The sequence below is a fragment of the Myotis davidii genome, unplaced genomic scaffold, assembly GCF_000327345.1.
Source record: "Myotis davidii unplaced genomic scaffold, ASM32734v1 scaffold173, whole genome shotgun sequence".
Taxonomy (NCBI): Eukaryota; Metazoa; Chordata; class Mammalia; order Chiroptera; family Vespertilionidae; genus Myotis; species Myotis davidii.
Genome location: NW_006286303.1, coordinates 3,782,819 through 3,795,046, shown reverse-complemented (window position 1 = coordinate 3,795,046; position 12,228 = coordinate 3,782,819). Strand labels below are relative to the sequence as shown.

The following is a 12,228-nucleotide window of genomic DNA, read 5'->3' as shown; positions in this document are numbered from 1 at the left end:
TGCTGTGTATGTGCTCCATGTGAGTGACGTAGGCGCTTATGTAGGTTGGTTCTGACTTACGGCAAAAATCGCGTTACAACACGCTGTAGGAATGGATCTCTGACATAACCTAAGGACCTACTATATGCAAATTGACAGAATTGAAATGACAGGTTGCTATGACACACACTGACCACCAGAGGGCAGACACTCAATGCAGGATATGTCCTCTGGTGGTCAGTGCACTCCCACAGGGGGAGCGCCACTCAGCCAGAAGCCCAGCTCACCGCTGGCAAGCGCAGCCGTGGTGGCGGGAGCCTCTCCCACCTCTGCGGACATCCCCCGAGGGTATCCCACCTGCCCCACCTCCATCTGGGCCTGCTATCTGCCACCTAGGGCAGTGGGCGTCCATGTGTGACCTGACCCGGGTAGCTGGGTGGTGCAGCAGCAATTGGCCAGCCCGCCCAGCCTCCATTTGGGCATTCTGTGTGCGACCCAACCTGAGGCGGCCGGGTGAGGCAGCAGCGATTGGCCAACCCGCCTGGTCGTCCTGTGTGCAACCTGCCTGGGGCGTTCTGTGTGAGACCTGACCCAGGATGGCGCCCCAACCCCCAGATTGGCCCTGCTGTGTGCGTGACCTGGGGAGGCGGGGCAGGCACCGAGGGATTGGGCCTAAGCCAGAAGGTGGTTATCTCCCAAGGGATCCCAGACTGTGAGAGGGCCCAAGTGGGGCTGAGGGACACCCTCCCACCCCCTCCCCCACCAGTGCACAAATTTTTGTGCACCGGGCCTCTAGTTAAGATATAAACATCAAGGATCTTTTTCACTAAAGATTTCTGAGAAGCAATGAAAAGTTTTAAAACAAGTATTTACACATTTCAATGGCTAAATATACACACAAAGTGTTTTAAAAGTAAATGGATAATTTTTATTTGTTTCAATGACACCGAATTCCATGAATAACTCCATTATTCAGTATGTAGGCTTGCAACAAACTGTCCCTTTCTGCTCTAATGGCACCCTTTAGCTCATCACTCATCCTAAATACTAGAATGGCTTAACTGTTTCTCCTGCCACGGCCTCTTGATTTTCCTTCTTCTTGGCCCATCCTATTCCAATGGGTTATTGCCCCCTAACACTGTTTTCCTCCTATTATCCCCTCATTCAAAAGCCTCAAAGAGCTCCTGAGTGCCTGTAGTCCAGTCCCCCGGTTGGCAGGCAGGGCTAGCTAACCTACGGACCACTCAGCACACACGGAGCCATTACAAGACGCGGCTGTGCTCAGCACTGTGTATGGACGTCTCATGCTGAAATGAGCGTTTGTAACTCCCAGCTCCAAGCTCAACGCCTTTTCCTCTCCTCACTCCAATTCCTACGTATGGCCTGGAGACCCCTTTCCCAGCGTTAGCCTATTTTATCTTTCCAGGAATCTTTCAGTCAGTATTTACTGAATGAATGCATTAGTAACATTCAGTGTGACAGAGTATCAGTATTATCCCGCATTCCCATTTCTTTGTTTTGTGTCTGTTTTAAACTCCCTGGAAGGCAGTAAGTTCCTTAAGGGCCACGTTTTCCACGTGGTGTGCTGCATATGTAAATTTCTCCCTTGTTTTACATGTTTAATAGTTTGCAGTCTGTTGCAGGGCTATGTTCCGTTTGGATGAATGCACGCAGCAAATGAAATGTACCAGGCAACTTTTAAACTTCGTTCACACAAGGTCAATTCTCCATGTGTTGAAGGGCATCTAAATTCAGAGACACGGGGCCATGAACTGCAAAGGCGCCCTGCAGCATGGAGAAGTGACTTATTTTTATAGTGTGGCTCTTATGCAATTTCAGAAATTGAATTAATTTCTAGTTGGAAAGATATTTGTTTCTAAAATGAAAGCTGCAATTGTTATATATACAACTGTATACCAAACTAATGCAGTATCAGCAACAAAAATATAGTAATTCACAGGCATGCTACTTTCCAATATTGAACAGAAATGTGGTTAAAAATACTTATTCTTAAGGGGAGATAAAGATTTTTATGGACCTGTTTCTAATTTAAAGAGATCTATACATTATCTAACAGACTTGAGTTTAAAACAGCTAGGTAAGCCCTGACTGGTTTGGCTCAGTGGATAGAGCATCAGCCTGCGGACTGAAGGGTCCCAGGTTCGATTCCAGTCAAGGGCACCAAAGAAAACAAAAACAAAAAACAGCTAGGTAATGGTAATCTTATGTCCTAAAGTAAAAGTTATTAATATGTAAAGAAAAATGACATGTACTACATATAAGCTTCTACATATTAGGTAAGGAACCCCTGAGAACTCTAGAAAAATTTCCTGAGGAAATGAAAAACAACTTGGTAAAATGTAAATCTTTAAATGGACACATTCAAGCTGAAGTTGAGGAAGCAGAACTACGGGGTGTGTACGGGTGTCAGAGAGTGAGAGAGATAAGGGAGGGCAGTAAAAAAAACAAAGTAGAAAGGAGAGTTCATTCTTATAGAAAAGGAAGAGAAGTTAAAGAAATAAGAAGAAAAAAAATCAGAAGAGGCTATTTCTGATAAGGTGTAGAAAGAACACAACAGCAGCGCTATTTCTAAGCCCTACCTTACGATCTTTAGGTAGTTTCCAAGTGGGTCTCTACCTGGATCCAGCCAGGTGGGAATTTTAGACCCGAGCCTCTGAGGCTCCACCCATCTGCCCGTGGAGCCTGCCCTGTGGCAAACCTTCACCCTTTCGTCACAAGGCCCTGGCCTCCTGCCACAGTGACAGCGTGCACATGTCCCTGGGACTCTGAGGGAACGCACAGAGGGAGGTGGGACTATCCAAGCGCTACAGCTTCTACCTTTGAGCTGGAGGATCAGAGGGATCACACAGATACGGACGGTGCTCCGTTCTCCAGCTATATTTAAGCTCACCATGTTTGTATGATTATGTGGAAACCTGATAATATTTTAACCATTAAAAAATGAACAGCAAGCAGTTGACAGAATCTTTATTGTAAACAGAGGTCATTAATAGTTGTTACAAACTGAACTGAAACTCAAAGTTAGCAATCTGAATCAGATTTATAGGTTTCCTTTTGTTTGGCATAACTTGTCATCTTTGCACCTGCAGCACTTTTAAAAAGATTGCTAAAATTATCAGCATATCAATGGTCTCCTTTATGTCAAGTTTAGAACCAGAACATTCTTACCCTCTTAAGAAAACTCATTCAAAACTAGGTACAACTTCCACCTTTTATCATCAAAGCTATTACATAAAATATTTTTTACAATGCAAAAGAATACAAATAAGTATATTTTAAATATTACAGACCATATATGGGCAGTCCCCACCTTGTGTCGTTTTGCATATTCCTACCTGCTGTAAAGTATCTTTCTTTTATTTCCTGTGTCCCCCTGCCCACTGCAATCCACTCTGAAGTACTGCACCAGCCACCTCCCCCAGCCTGCTGCTAGTCACAGCAGTGCTCAGCTTAGGGGAGGAACAGCTGGTAGAAAGAGGAACGTTAACATTTCAGTTTATAGAAAAATACCATCTGGTGGTGAGAATGAGTAGCTGAAGCTTTACTGTTATGCAAAATAGGTCACAGGTAAAAAGGATGGTTTGTTCTTGATCTGCTCTCCAGTGAATTTTCTAGTCTACAGTTTAGTGAAAAGGCAAGGACCACCTTCAAAGTGTCCTCAAATACTATACCTGTTACCTTAACAATCAGTTCTATAAAACATCAAAATATCCTCTAATGGCAAAAGCACCTAATGGAGATGTATCAAAAACAGAAGTATTTCTCAAAGAGGAGCAAAAATAGATATTTCATGAATTATATTCAATAAATAAAACATTGTTAAGATAGTGTTTTATAGTTTTTGTAAAAATATTTAAAGAAATATTCAAAACAAATCTAAATAGAGCAGACAAGTGATGGATGTAAAATTTAAAAATATACTGAGCATCTGAATGGACATTTCAATGATTTTTTCTTGAATATCACTCAGATGTTAATTGGTACTGAATATATTAAAATAGGTTCTGAAATCACTGCAAGTATAATACTCAGAGGTCATAAATTTCATTCTCTTTTTTCTTCATTTAAAAACTGCACTCAGTACTGTATGACAAGTCAGTTTCTATTTTAGTATACTTTAGTACACTATTCATAATCTCTAAGGCATTTGGTTGTTCTATCAGAGAGAACTGCAACATGCTGAATGCAAATTGTTTTTGTATTGATTTTCCTATCCACACAGCTCAAAGTGCCCAGCCCAGAATGTAGGCCGGGGCCTACGATTTATCACCACTGCCTCCTGACAGCACACTACTTCAGAGTCTCTGTCCCTGATACTGTGCATGTCTTAACAATACCAGAGAGTGCCTTTCAAGTTGAATAGAAAATGCATTAAAAATCACTGACTTGAGGGTTGAAAATCATTCCAGTGGGATGATGATGTTATAACGGAGATCAATTCTCATACTTAAAACTGACTTGTATTATTTTCTGCATTGCACCCTTAGTCCAGTGCTTCCCGACTTTTTTCAAGGCATGGCGCACATTAAAAGGGGTAGTAACTATATGGTGCACACTGGAGTGAACCCACCAGCCATTCTGGACAGCGGGACTTGCCACTTCTTACTATGCTGCACTGGGAGCTGAGGGTATGTGTTTGGCAACCCTTTACCCCAATTCAGGTACTCCAGTGCGCCATGGCCCACCAGTCAGGAAACTGGGTAACCCATTACCAGGCCAATTTGACATTTTGGAACTAGCTTAGGAGAGTTTAAAATCTGAAGGGATTGGCTTTTTTTTTAAAAACATGAGGCTGATTGGTTTTTTTTTTAAACGGGAGTAAGTATACCTGCTTGATTTTTTTTTTTAATTTATTGTCTAAAGTTGATTTGATTCTTATCTGTAAGTCTGAATTAGTCTTTGTTCGTCTTTGTAGAGTTTTAATAATTGAAACCAATGCATTAAGTGAAAATAACTAGGTATTTGGAAGCAAGTGTATCTAGGTTTGAATCCCAACTCTGCTATTTTCTACCTGAGATCAGGCAAGCTTCTTAAGTTTCTGGTCCTCAGTTTCTTAATGGTAAAAACTGGGACAATAACGTCTACTTACAGAGCTCGAGTGAGAATTAGAGAGAGTTCACACATGCAACACCTAGACAATGCCTAGGATGTATAAAAAGCTTAATAAATGACAACTGTCATCATTACCTAAAAGTTAAAGCTAGGATGGTATTTTTTTTCTACCACATGGTGAACAGTTAGTTAATATTTATTAATATTTAACAAGTAAACATTCTATTACAGAGTATTCTTCCTAGTGCAAAACTAAGGAACCATACACAGCCTTTTACTACCTCACATATGTGCAGTGAGAATGTGGCTGAAAGTTAATGCACTGGAAACCTGTTTTGCCTCTTAGAAGCGAAAAGAGAGCATTTAACACTTATTGACAGTGTACCTTTCAAATATCTCGAGGGGGTCTATGCCCACTAGTTACCAAAAGCTTACTTACAGTGAATCTAACAGTTGCTTCAGCCCTTTATCTTTTAGACAAGGAATAGTGGAGTTATAAAAACACTTTTAAAAAATTTGGATTTTATTCATATCTGATAATTATTTTAGAAAACGTTAACTTGAAGATCAGTGCAACTTAATGAAAGGTCTATTAGAATTTAGGCTCTCTGAGACGGTTTTAAATATGAAGATTATAATAGATACAGTAGTGCTCTGCAGATAAAATAATTACCAGTATCACAAACTCTGTAAAAACATAATTGCATGCATAGTCTTAAAAAAAAAGTCAAGTCAAGATATGAACATATTGAAGACTCTCCGGTTGTTCTAATGAGTGTTCCCGCAGGGGTGGTCTGAGACCTGGCAGCCCATGTTCTGGCCTGTCACCTGCACCTTGAAGAGAGTCCCGTCGGCACACATGCAGAGCTTGTAGCGCACCCACTCCCCAGCACCAAGCTGGTCCCCGCTGGAGGAACTAGGCAGACGAGTGGTGCTAACCATCACGGTTCCATTTAGGATGATGCTGTTTTCCTAGGAGGAGAATAATAAGACCTATTTACCTCCACAAATGGGGATACAACAAGTTTAATAAACAGAACTTACTGGAATATTAACAAGTAAAGAAGGGAGTAAGCGACAGTGACGTCGTGACCAAAATGACAACACAGAAACCAAACCTAATGTCAAGATTCAACCAGTGACCTTTTAGTAATAGTTTACAACATACACCAATACAAGTGTCACACAATTTACTTCTCACTAGTTACAATTACAGCAGAATTCCTAAGTGCATAATGAGGCTGATGTTGACAAGGTCTCAGACCATTTTATTTACTTCCTGAGAGAGTTTTCACAGTTACTGCTTGGTAAGTTTCTGATGATGCTAAGAAAAAGAATTTTCCCCTAGAGAAAATTTACTTTAATTCCCACTGTTTCTGCATCACACGGATGCAGATTCAAGCGTATGCTTTTGAAGACCAGGGACTCCAAGGAACTGCCTGGAGGGTCTCTTCTTCAGTTCCAGGAACTTCCTTGTATTACAGGCCCTTTCTATCTCCCTTCTTTGCTCTGTTTCCTTTTCTTCTTTTCATTCATTCAACAAATAATTATTAAATGTCTACTCTGTGTTGGACACTATTCTAGGTGCTGGGGATACAGCAGCCAACAGACAGGCAAAGTCTAAGTTCTGCAGCAGCAGCTGGCATTTAGATGGGGAGGGGCAGACAATAAACACACCAACAGGGAAAACTAACAGGACGTCAGCTGAGAAAAGTCAGCCAGGGTACGTAGAGAGAGTGACCAGGCAGGGTTCCACTTTACACAGGTAGTTGGGAAGGCCTCTCTGATGAGGTCCAAGTCCAGAGGAAACTGGGTCATGTGAAGGAGTGAGCTATGTGGGTTAATGGGGAAGGAAACCATACACCAAAGGCTCCAAAGGAGATGTGCCTGGGGTTCGGGAACAAGTAGGAGGCCAGTGTGGCTGAAGCAGAGAGACTGAGGGAGTAGATTGGTAAGAGATGAGTCAAAGAAATAACTAGGGGCCACATGGAAGGCCGGGGAATGCACTTTGGATCTTACTCTGAACTAGATGGGAAGCCATTTGTAGAGTTCTGAATAGGGAAGTGATATGATCTTTCGAAAAGGATCACTCTGGCTGCTGTATAGAGAACTGACTACAGGGCAAAAGGGGAGTCAGGGACCCTTAGGAGGCTGTTCAACAGTGCGGCAGGAAATGGTGGGGGCTGTGGCGGCTGCAGAGCCTGAAGGCTTTGCTGATTGACTGTTGTGTTTGAAATGCCTATTAGATAGTAAAGTACAGTAAGTAGTTGGATATGTGAATCTTAGTTCAAAGGAAAGATTAAAGCAGGAATTTGAGAATCATCAACTTATAGAGGGTATTTAAAGCAATGAGAGAATGTTGGTTATGAAGTAATGAAAATGGCTCATTGATCAGGAAGTGGTAGTATAATGGACTAAATATAGTCCAATTTTGTTCCAATGCTGCCATCGTGTGGTCATTTAATTTTATTTTCTTTAAATTGCTAGTGCAGTTATTTTTAAAAGCAGTTTTATAAAATTCTAATTATTAGCTATACACTTAAAACTAATCACTAATATTAACTAAATTACAAAGCTAATTCTTTTCAGCTAATTACAAAGAAATATCTTTTCAATATTGGCCTTTATTTCTTTAACTGTGGAAAAATGGATATGGTGTATGTATATTACAAATTATTTTAATAATTGTCATATTAACAACAGGCAGAATTTCCAGGTAGAAAAAAGTAAAAGACTTAGGTCACTTGCTAATGGGTAGGTACAAATCTATCACACTTATTGCTTCTTTGAGTTTCTAGTGCAGAGAACAATGCCCCCACTGTGACCATTCTTCAACACTATTTGTTTAGAGGAATGTAAAAAATACCCTGCATTGCTATTGAATTTTTGGCAAGAATCACATTTTACGTCTATCTTTTTTATTCAGAGATTGGAATATGTGCTTTAGGGGGGAAAAGCTATTTATGAAAGTGAAAGAACTTAATTTTTTAAAGTCTATTTTTTCTAAGAACTATGAGATTAAATTTAAATAAAGGAAAGAATTATTTTATAAGTCCTTAGGTTTAAGTTAACTTCTGTCATTTAGTGCTTGGTAAAAAAAAGTTAATTAGCTTGAATTAATTAACATATAGCAGGTGTCCAAAGACATCCTATATAATAAAAGACTAATATGCTAAGTGTCGTGTCATCTGTTCAACCAATCACAGTGTAATATGCTAATGATATGCTAAAGCTACTCAACCGCTCGCTATGATGTGCACTGACCACCAGGGAGCAGACGCCCCGACTGGTAGGTTAGCTTGCTGCTGGGGTCTGGCCAATCGGGACTAAGCAAGAGGGGCTGGACACGCCCTGGAGCCCTCCTTTGGTCCCTCCATGGCTGGCCAACCTCCCACGTCTCTCCCTGGCCCCAATGGTGCACTGGTGGGGTCCCTTGGCCTGGCCTGCGCCCTCTCGCAATCCAGGACCCCTCGGGGTATGTCAGAGAGCTGGTTTCAGCCCGATTCTGCAGGCCAGGCCAAGGGACCCCACTGGTGCATTTATTTTTGCATCAGGCCTCTAGTATTGAATAAATATGCTTTAACCTGAATTATGAGCAGGTAAAACATTTTCGAACTTACTGCTCCCTTATGAAATATTTACCTATTAAAATTCAGATATAATCTGTAAAGCACAAAGAGAATCTCACATTTCCACAGCTAAAATAAAGGGAAACCTTTTTCCCTTAGAATTAATAGTGGGCATATAAATAAAAAAACATTTTATATGTTTGCTAATTGATTTTCAAGACACTGGATATAAAACCCAGGAAGGGTTACGAAAAATCTTTAACTGAAAAGAAACCCAACTTTAGAGAATAGATACTTAATTTGATCTTTCAGAATTCTCTTTTGTAAGTTTTTGTTGTTGGTGTTGTTTGGTCTTTGTTTTTAAAATAATATAGGTATCATCATATACGTTTTTTTTAAATGGAAGGCAAGCAGAAATAAAATAAAAATAAAAGTCATCTGTTATCCTGCTACCCATAGCTAACTATTGTGACATTTGGCATTCCCTTGCAGATTTTATAATTATACATGTTTTAAAATGTAAAAATGAGGTATTTCACAAATTATTCTATAACTTTCACTTCATAATCCATTTTGAACATCTTTCCATGTCAAAAAATATACAACTATTCAGCATTTTTAATCATTGTACACTATTCCACATATGGATTTATATATACCCAAGAATCTTATAATTCTCTTAAATTCTTAAAAAATACTCACTGCTTTTAACTCCATATTACCACCCATGTGAAATTCAATGGTTTTGCCCATAATGAACACTCCTTCATTACCACGCACTATAGCACGTCCATCAACTTTTATATTTAAATCACTAGTGGCATTGCTGGTAATCTGAAAATTTAAAAAAAGCAGTGAAAAGAGTTACAAAGTTAAAGTGAATATTATTATCAGTGACAGAGGAATAGGAGTTTTACCATGATATGAAAGGCAAGTGTTTTCATTCATGTTTTACAGATGTTGAGGTAAAGCGATGACTTGATAATGATCACATAAGCTAGGTAATGACAAATCTAGAATTTGTCCTTCTCATTGTTCTGGAATTTCTTTCATGCCACATAAAACAGTAAAACGCCCCTCCCTATTTGTACCTTTAGAGCAGCAATTTTCAACTGGTGTGCTGCACGGATCTTTAAAACATGCAATACCCAACTATTCGCCAGGGGCACTAACCTCTTTTCCCTTATACTGTCAAATAAAAAAATAACATTAGCCAACACAATAAAGCTGTCTGATGGGAATGAATCAAAATTATATCTATTTTTTGGTCAAATCAGCAAAATATATATTTTTTGGTGTGCTGCAGAATTTTAGTAATTAGTTTGTGTGTCATGAGAGGAAAAGGGTTGAAAATCACTGCTTTGGACAGTAACTCTGTTCCATTAATAAAGCAAAGAAAATAAATCATACCCTTTCAGTAGATGCTTTTTGAACATTCAAACTTTTCACTCCACTTGGCAAATGAAACTCATGAGTTTCATAGTCGGTGCTGAATAAAATATTTTGAGTCCTTGGGTCGAAAAACTGCATACCAATGTCACTTGTAATAGAAGTTTTGTTCTTTTCTACACTGAGTTTTGTTGTCCCTTGCTGAAAAACAATCTTCAGAAAAACACTTTATCATGAGTATGTTTTCAAAGAAGACTGCATCCGAAATTCATCAAGAACATTATCAAAACACTCTATAACAACAGACTAATTTCAAATATTTTAACTGTGTCCATCTGTGCCCCCCCACCCCACACACTTGGGATAAAAGTTCTTTAAAACAAGTCTCACTGGGGTGGTGAACACACAATAAAATGCACATATGATGCATTGTGGAACTGCCCACCTGAAACCTGCACAATTCTGTTAACCTCTGTCATCCCAATACATTCAAGTAAAAGAAAAAAAACACTGAAATAATTTAGAAAAAGTATAATCTCACCCCCCAAAAAACACACAATAAAACAAAACACAAAAACAAGGGCTTATGCATTTATTTGCTTACTAGAGGCCCAGCGCATGATTAAATCCTGCGGGTAGGGTCTCTAGGCCTAGCCTCCTGCGATCAGGGTCATCATCTGCCCGTTCACCAGTCCCCAGGCTGAATGCCGCCTCCGCCACCGGGCTGTCAGGCCGTTGGGATCACCAGCTCATCCCCGGCTGCTCCGGGGCTCAGGCCTGCGGGACAGCAGGCACTGGAGACTTCACCTCCATGCGCGTGCGCTGGGCCGGCCACTGATGGAATGTGCTGCCTGCTCTGGCTGCCCACGCCGCTGCTGCCACTGCTGCTGGGGCTTAAGGCGCTGACAGAGACTGTGGGGCGCGCCCGTGACCTACCCGCCCGGCATGAGTGGCCCCAAGCGGGCAGCATGTCCCATCAGTGGTGGCCTGGTGCACGCGCATGGAAGTGAAATGCCGGTGCCCGCTTTCTCGCAGGCCGGAGCCCCCAGCAGCCAGGGATGAGCAGGCCTGAGCCCCCAGCAACCTGACAGCCAACATGGTCCTCCTGCCACCCACCCTGATTCCCCGTTCACCATCGCTGATTCATTGGAGTCTGTGGGCAGGGGGGATGGACCAAGAGGCCAGTGGCCAGTCCCATCCTGCCCCCACTCGCAGGGGGTGTAGTTGGGGGGAAAGGGACCGAGAAGTGGTCAATGCCACCTCATGGTGGTCATTTGGTTGTTCCGGTCGTTAGGGACACTGGCTTTTTATATATTAAGATACTGTTCTGCACAAATACATGGGTCTAGGCCTGTGATGGGCATGGAAGGTAAGGGTACATTGAGGTTCTATGTGGTTAAAAACCTTTGCTATAGCAGTCCCTTGGCATGGGCTACCACTGACTAGATGGGCATATTCTCTTTTAAACTCCCAGAAAGGAGAGAGTATACTAACCAGGAAAGGTACTTTTTAAAAATTTTTTCTTTTATTGATTTCAGAGAGAGGAAGGAAGAGGGAGAGAGGGACAAAAACATCAATGGTGAGAGAGAATCACTGATTGGCTGCCTCCTGTATGCCCCCTACTGGGGATTGAGCCCACAATCTGGGCATGTGCCCTCCGTGTCCTCCTAGTTCATGGGTTGATACTCAATCACTGAGCAACACTGGCTGAGCAGGAAAGGTACTTTTTAAAAAATGGTTTTCTTGCCGAAACCGGTTTGGCTCAGTGGATAGAGCGTCGGCCTGCGGACTGAAGGGTCCCAGGTTCGATTCCGGTCAGGGGCATGTACCTGGGTTGCGGGCACATCCCCAGTGGGAGACGTGCAGGAGGCAGCTGATCGATGTTTCTCTCTCATCGATGTTTCTGGCTCTCTATCTCTCTCCTTTCCTCTCTGTAAAAAATCAATAAAATATATTTTAAAAAAATGGTTTTCTTGTATGGAGAAGACAGGAGTAAACTATGTATTCTTATAGCAATTATATCACAGAACATGCTACAATGGAACAAAAATCTAGAATATTAAGAAAGCATTTAACATTAATAGATTAAAGACCAATAATATTATTAAACACTAGAGGCCCGGTGCACAAAAATTTGTGCACTCGGGGGTCAGGGGTCCCTCAGCCCAGCCTGTGTCCTCTCGCAATCTGGGACCCCTCGGGGGATGACCACCTGCTG

The 12,228-nt window shown here is 41.4% G+C and overlaps 2 protein-coding genes across 2 annotated transcripts in view; both read right to left on the bottom strand.

The window, feature by feature from the left end:
• LRRC66 (leucine rich repeat containing 66) overlaps positions 1–2,851 on the bottom strand; it is a 22,965-nt gene extending 20,114 nt beyond the window's left edge. The window contains exon 1 of the mRNA XM_006757828.2: positions 2,580–2,851. The gene's annotated coding sequence lies outside the window, so the exon portion shown is untranslated. The remainder of the gene's footprint in view (positions 1–2,579) is intronic.
• Positions 2,852–2,952: 101 nt separating this feature from the next.
• SGCB (sarcoglycan beta) overlaps positions 2,953–12,228 on the bottom strand; it is a 14,368-nt gene continuing 5,092 nt past the window's right edge. Inside the window, exons 3-5 of the mRNA XM_006757826.2 lie at positions 10,032–10,223; positions 9,324–9,455; positions 2,953–6,024 (exon numbers count right to left, since the gene is read on the bottom strand). Coding sequence (XP_006757889.1) covers positions 5,821–6,024; positions 9,324–9,455; positions 10,032–10,223 — 528 coding nt within the window. The 3' untranslated portion in view covers positions 2,953–5,820. The remainder of the gene's footprint in view (positions 6,025–9,323; positions 9,456–10,031; positions 10,224–12,228) is intronic.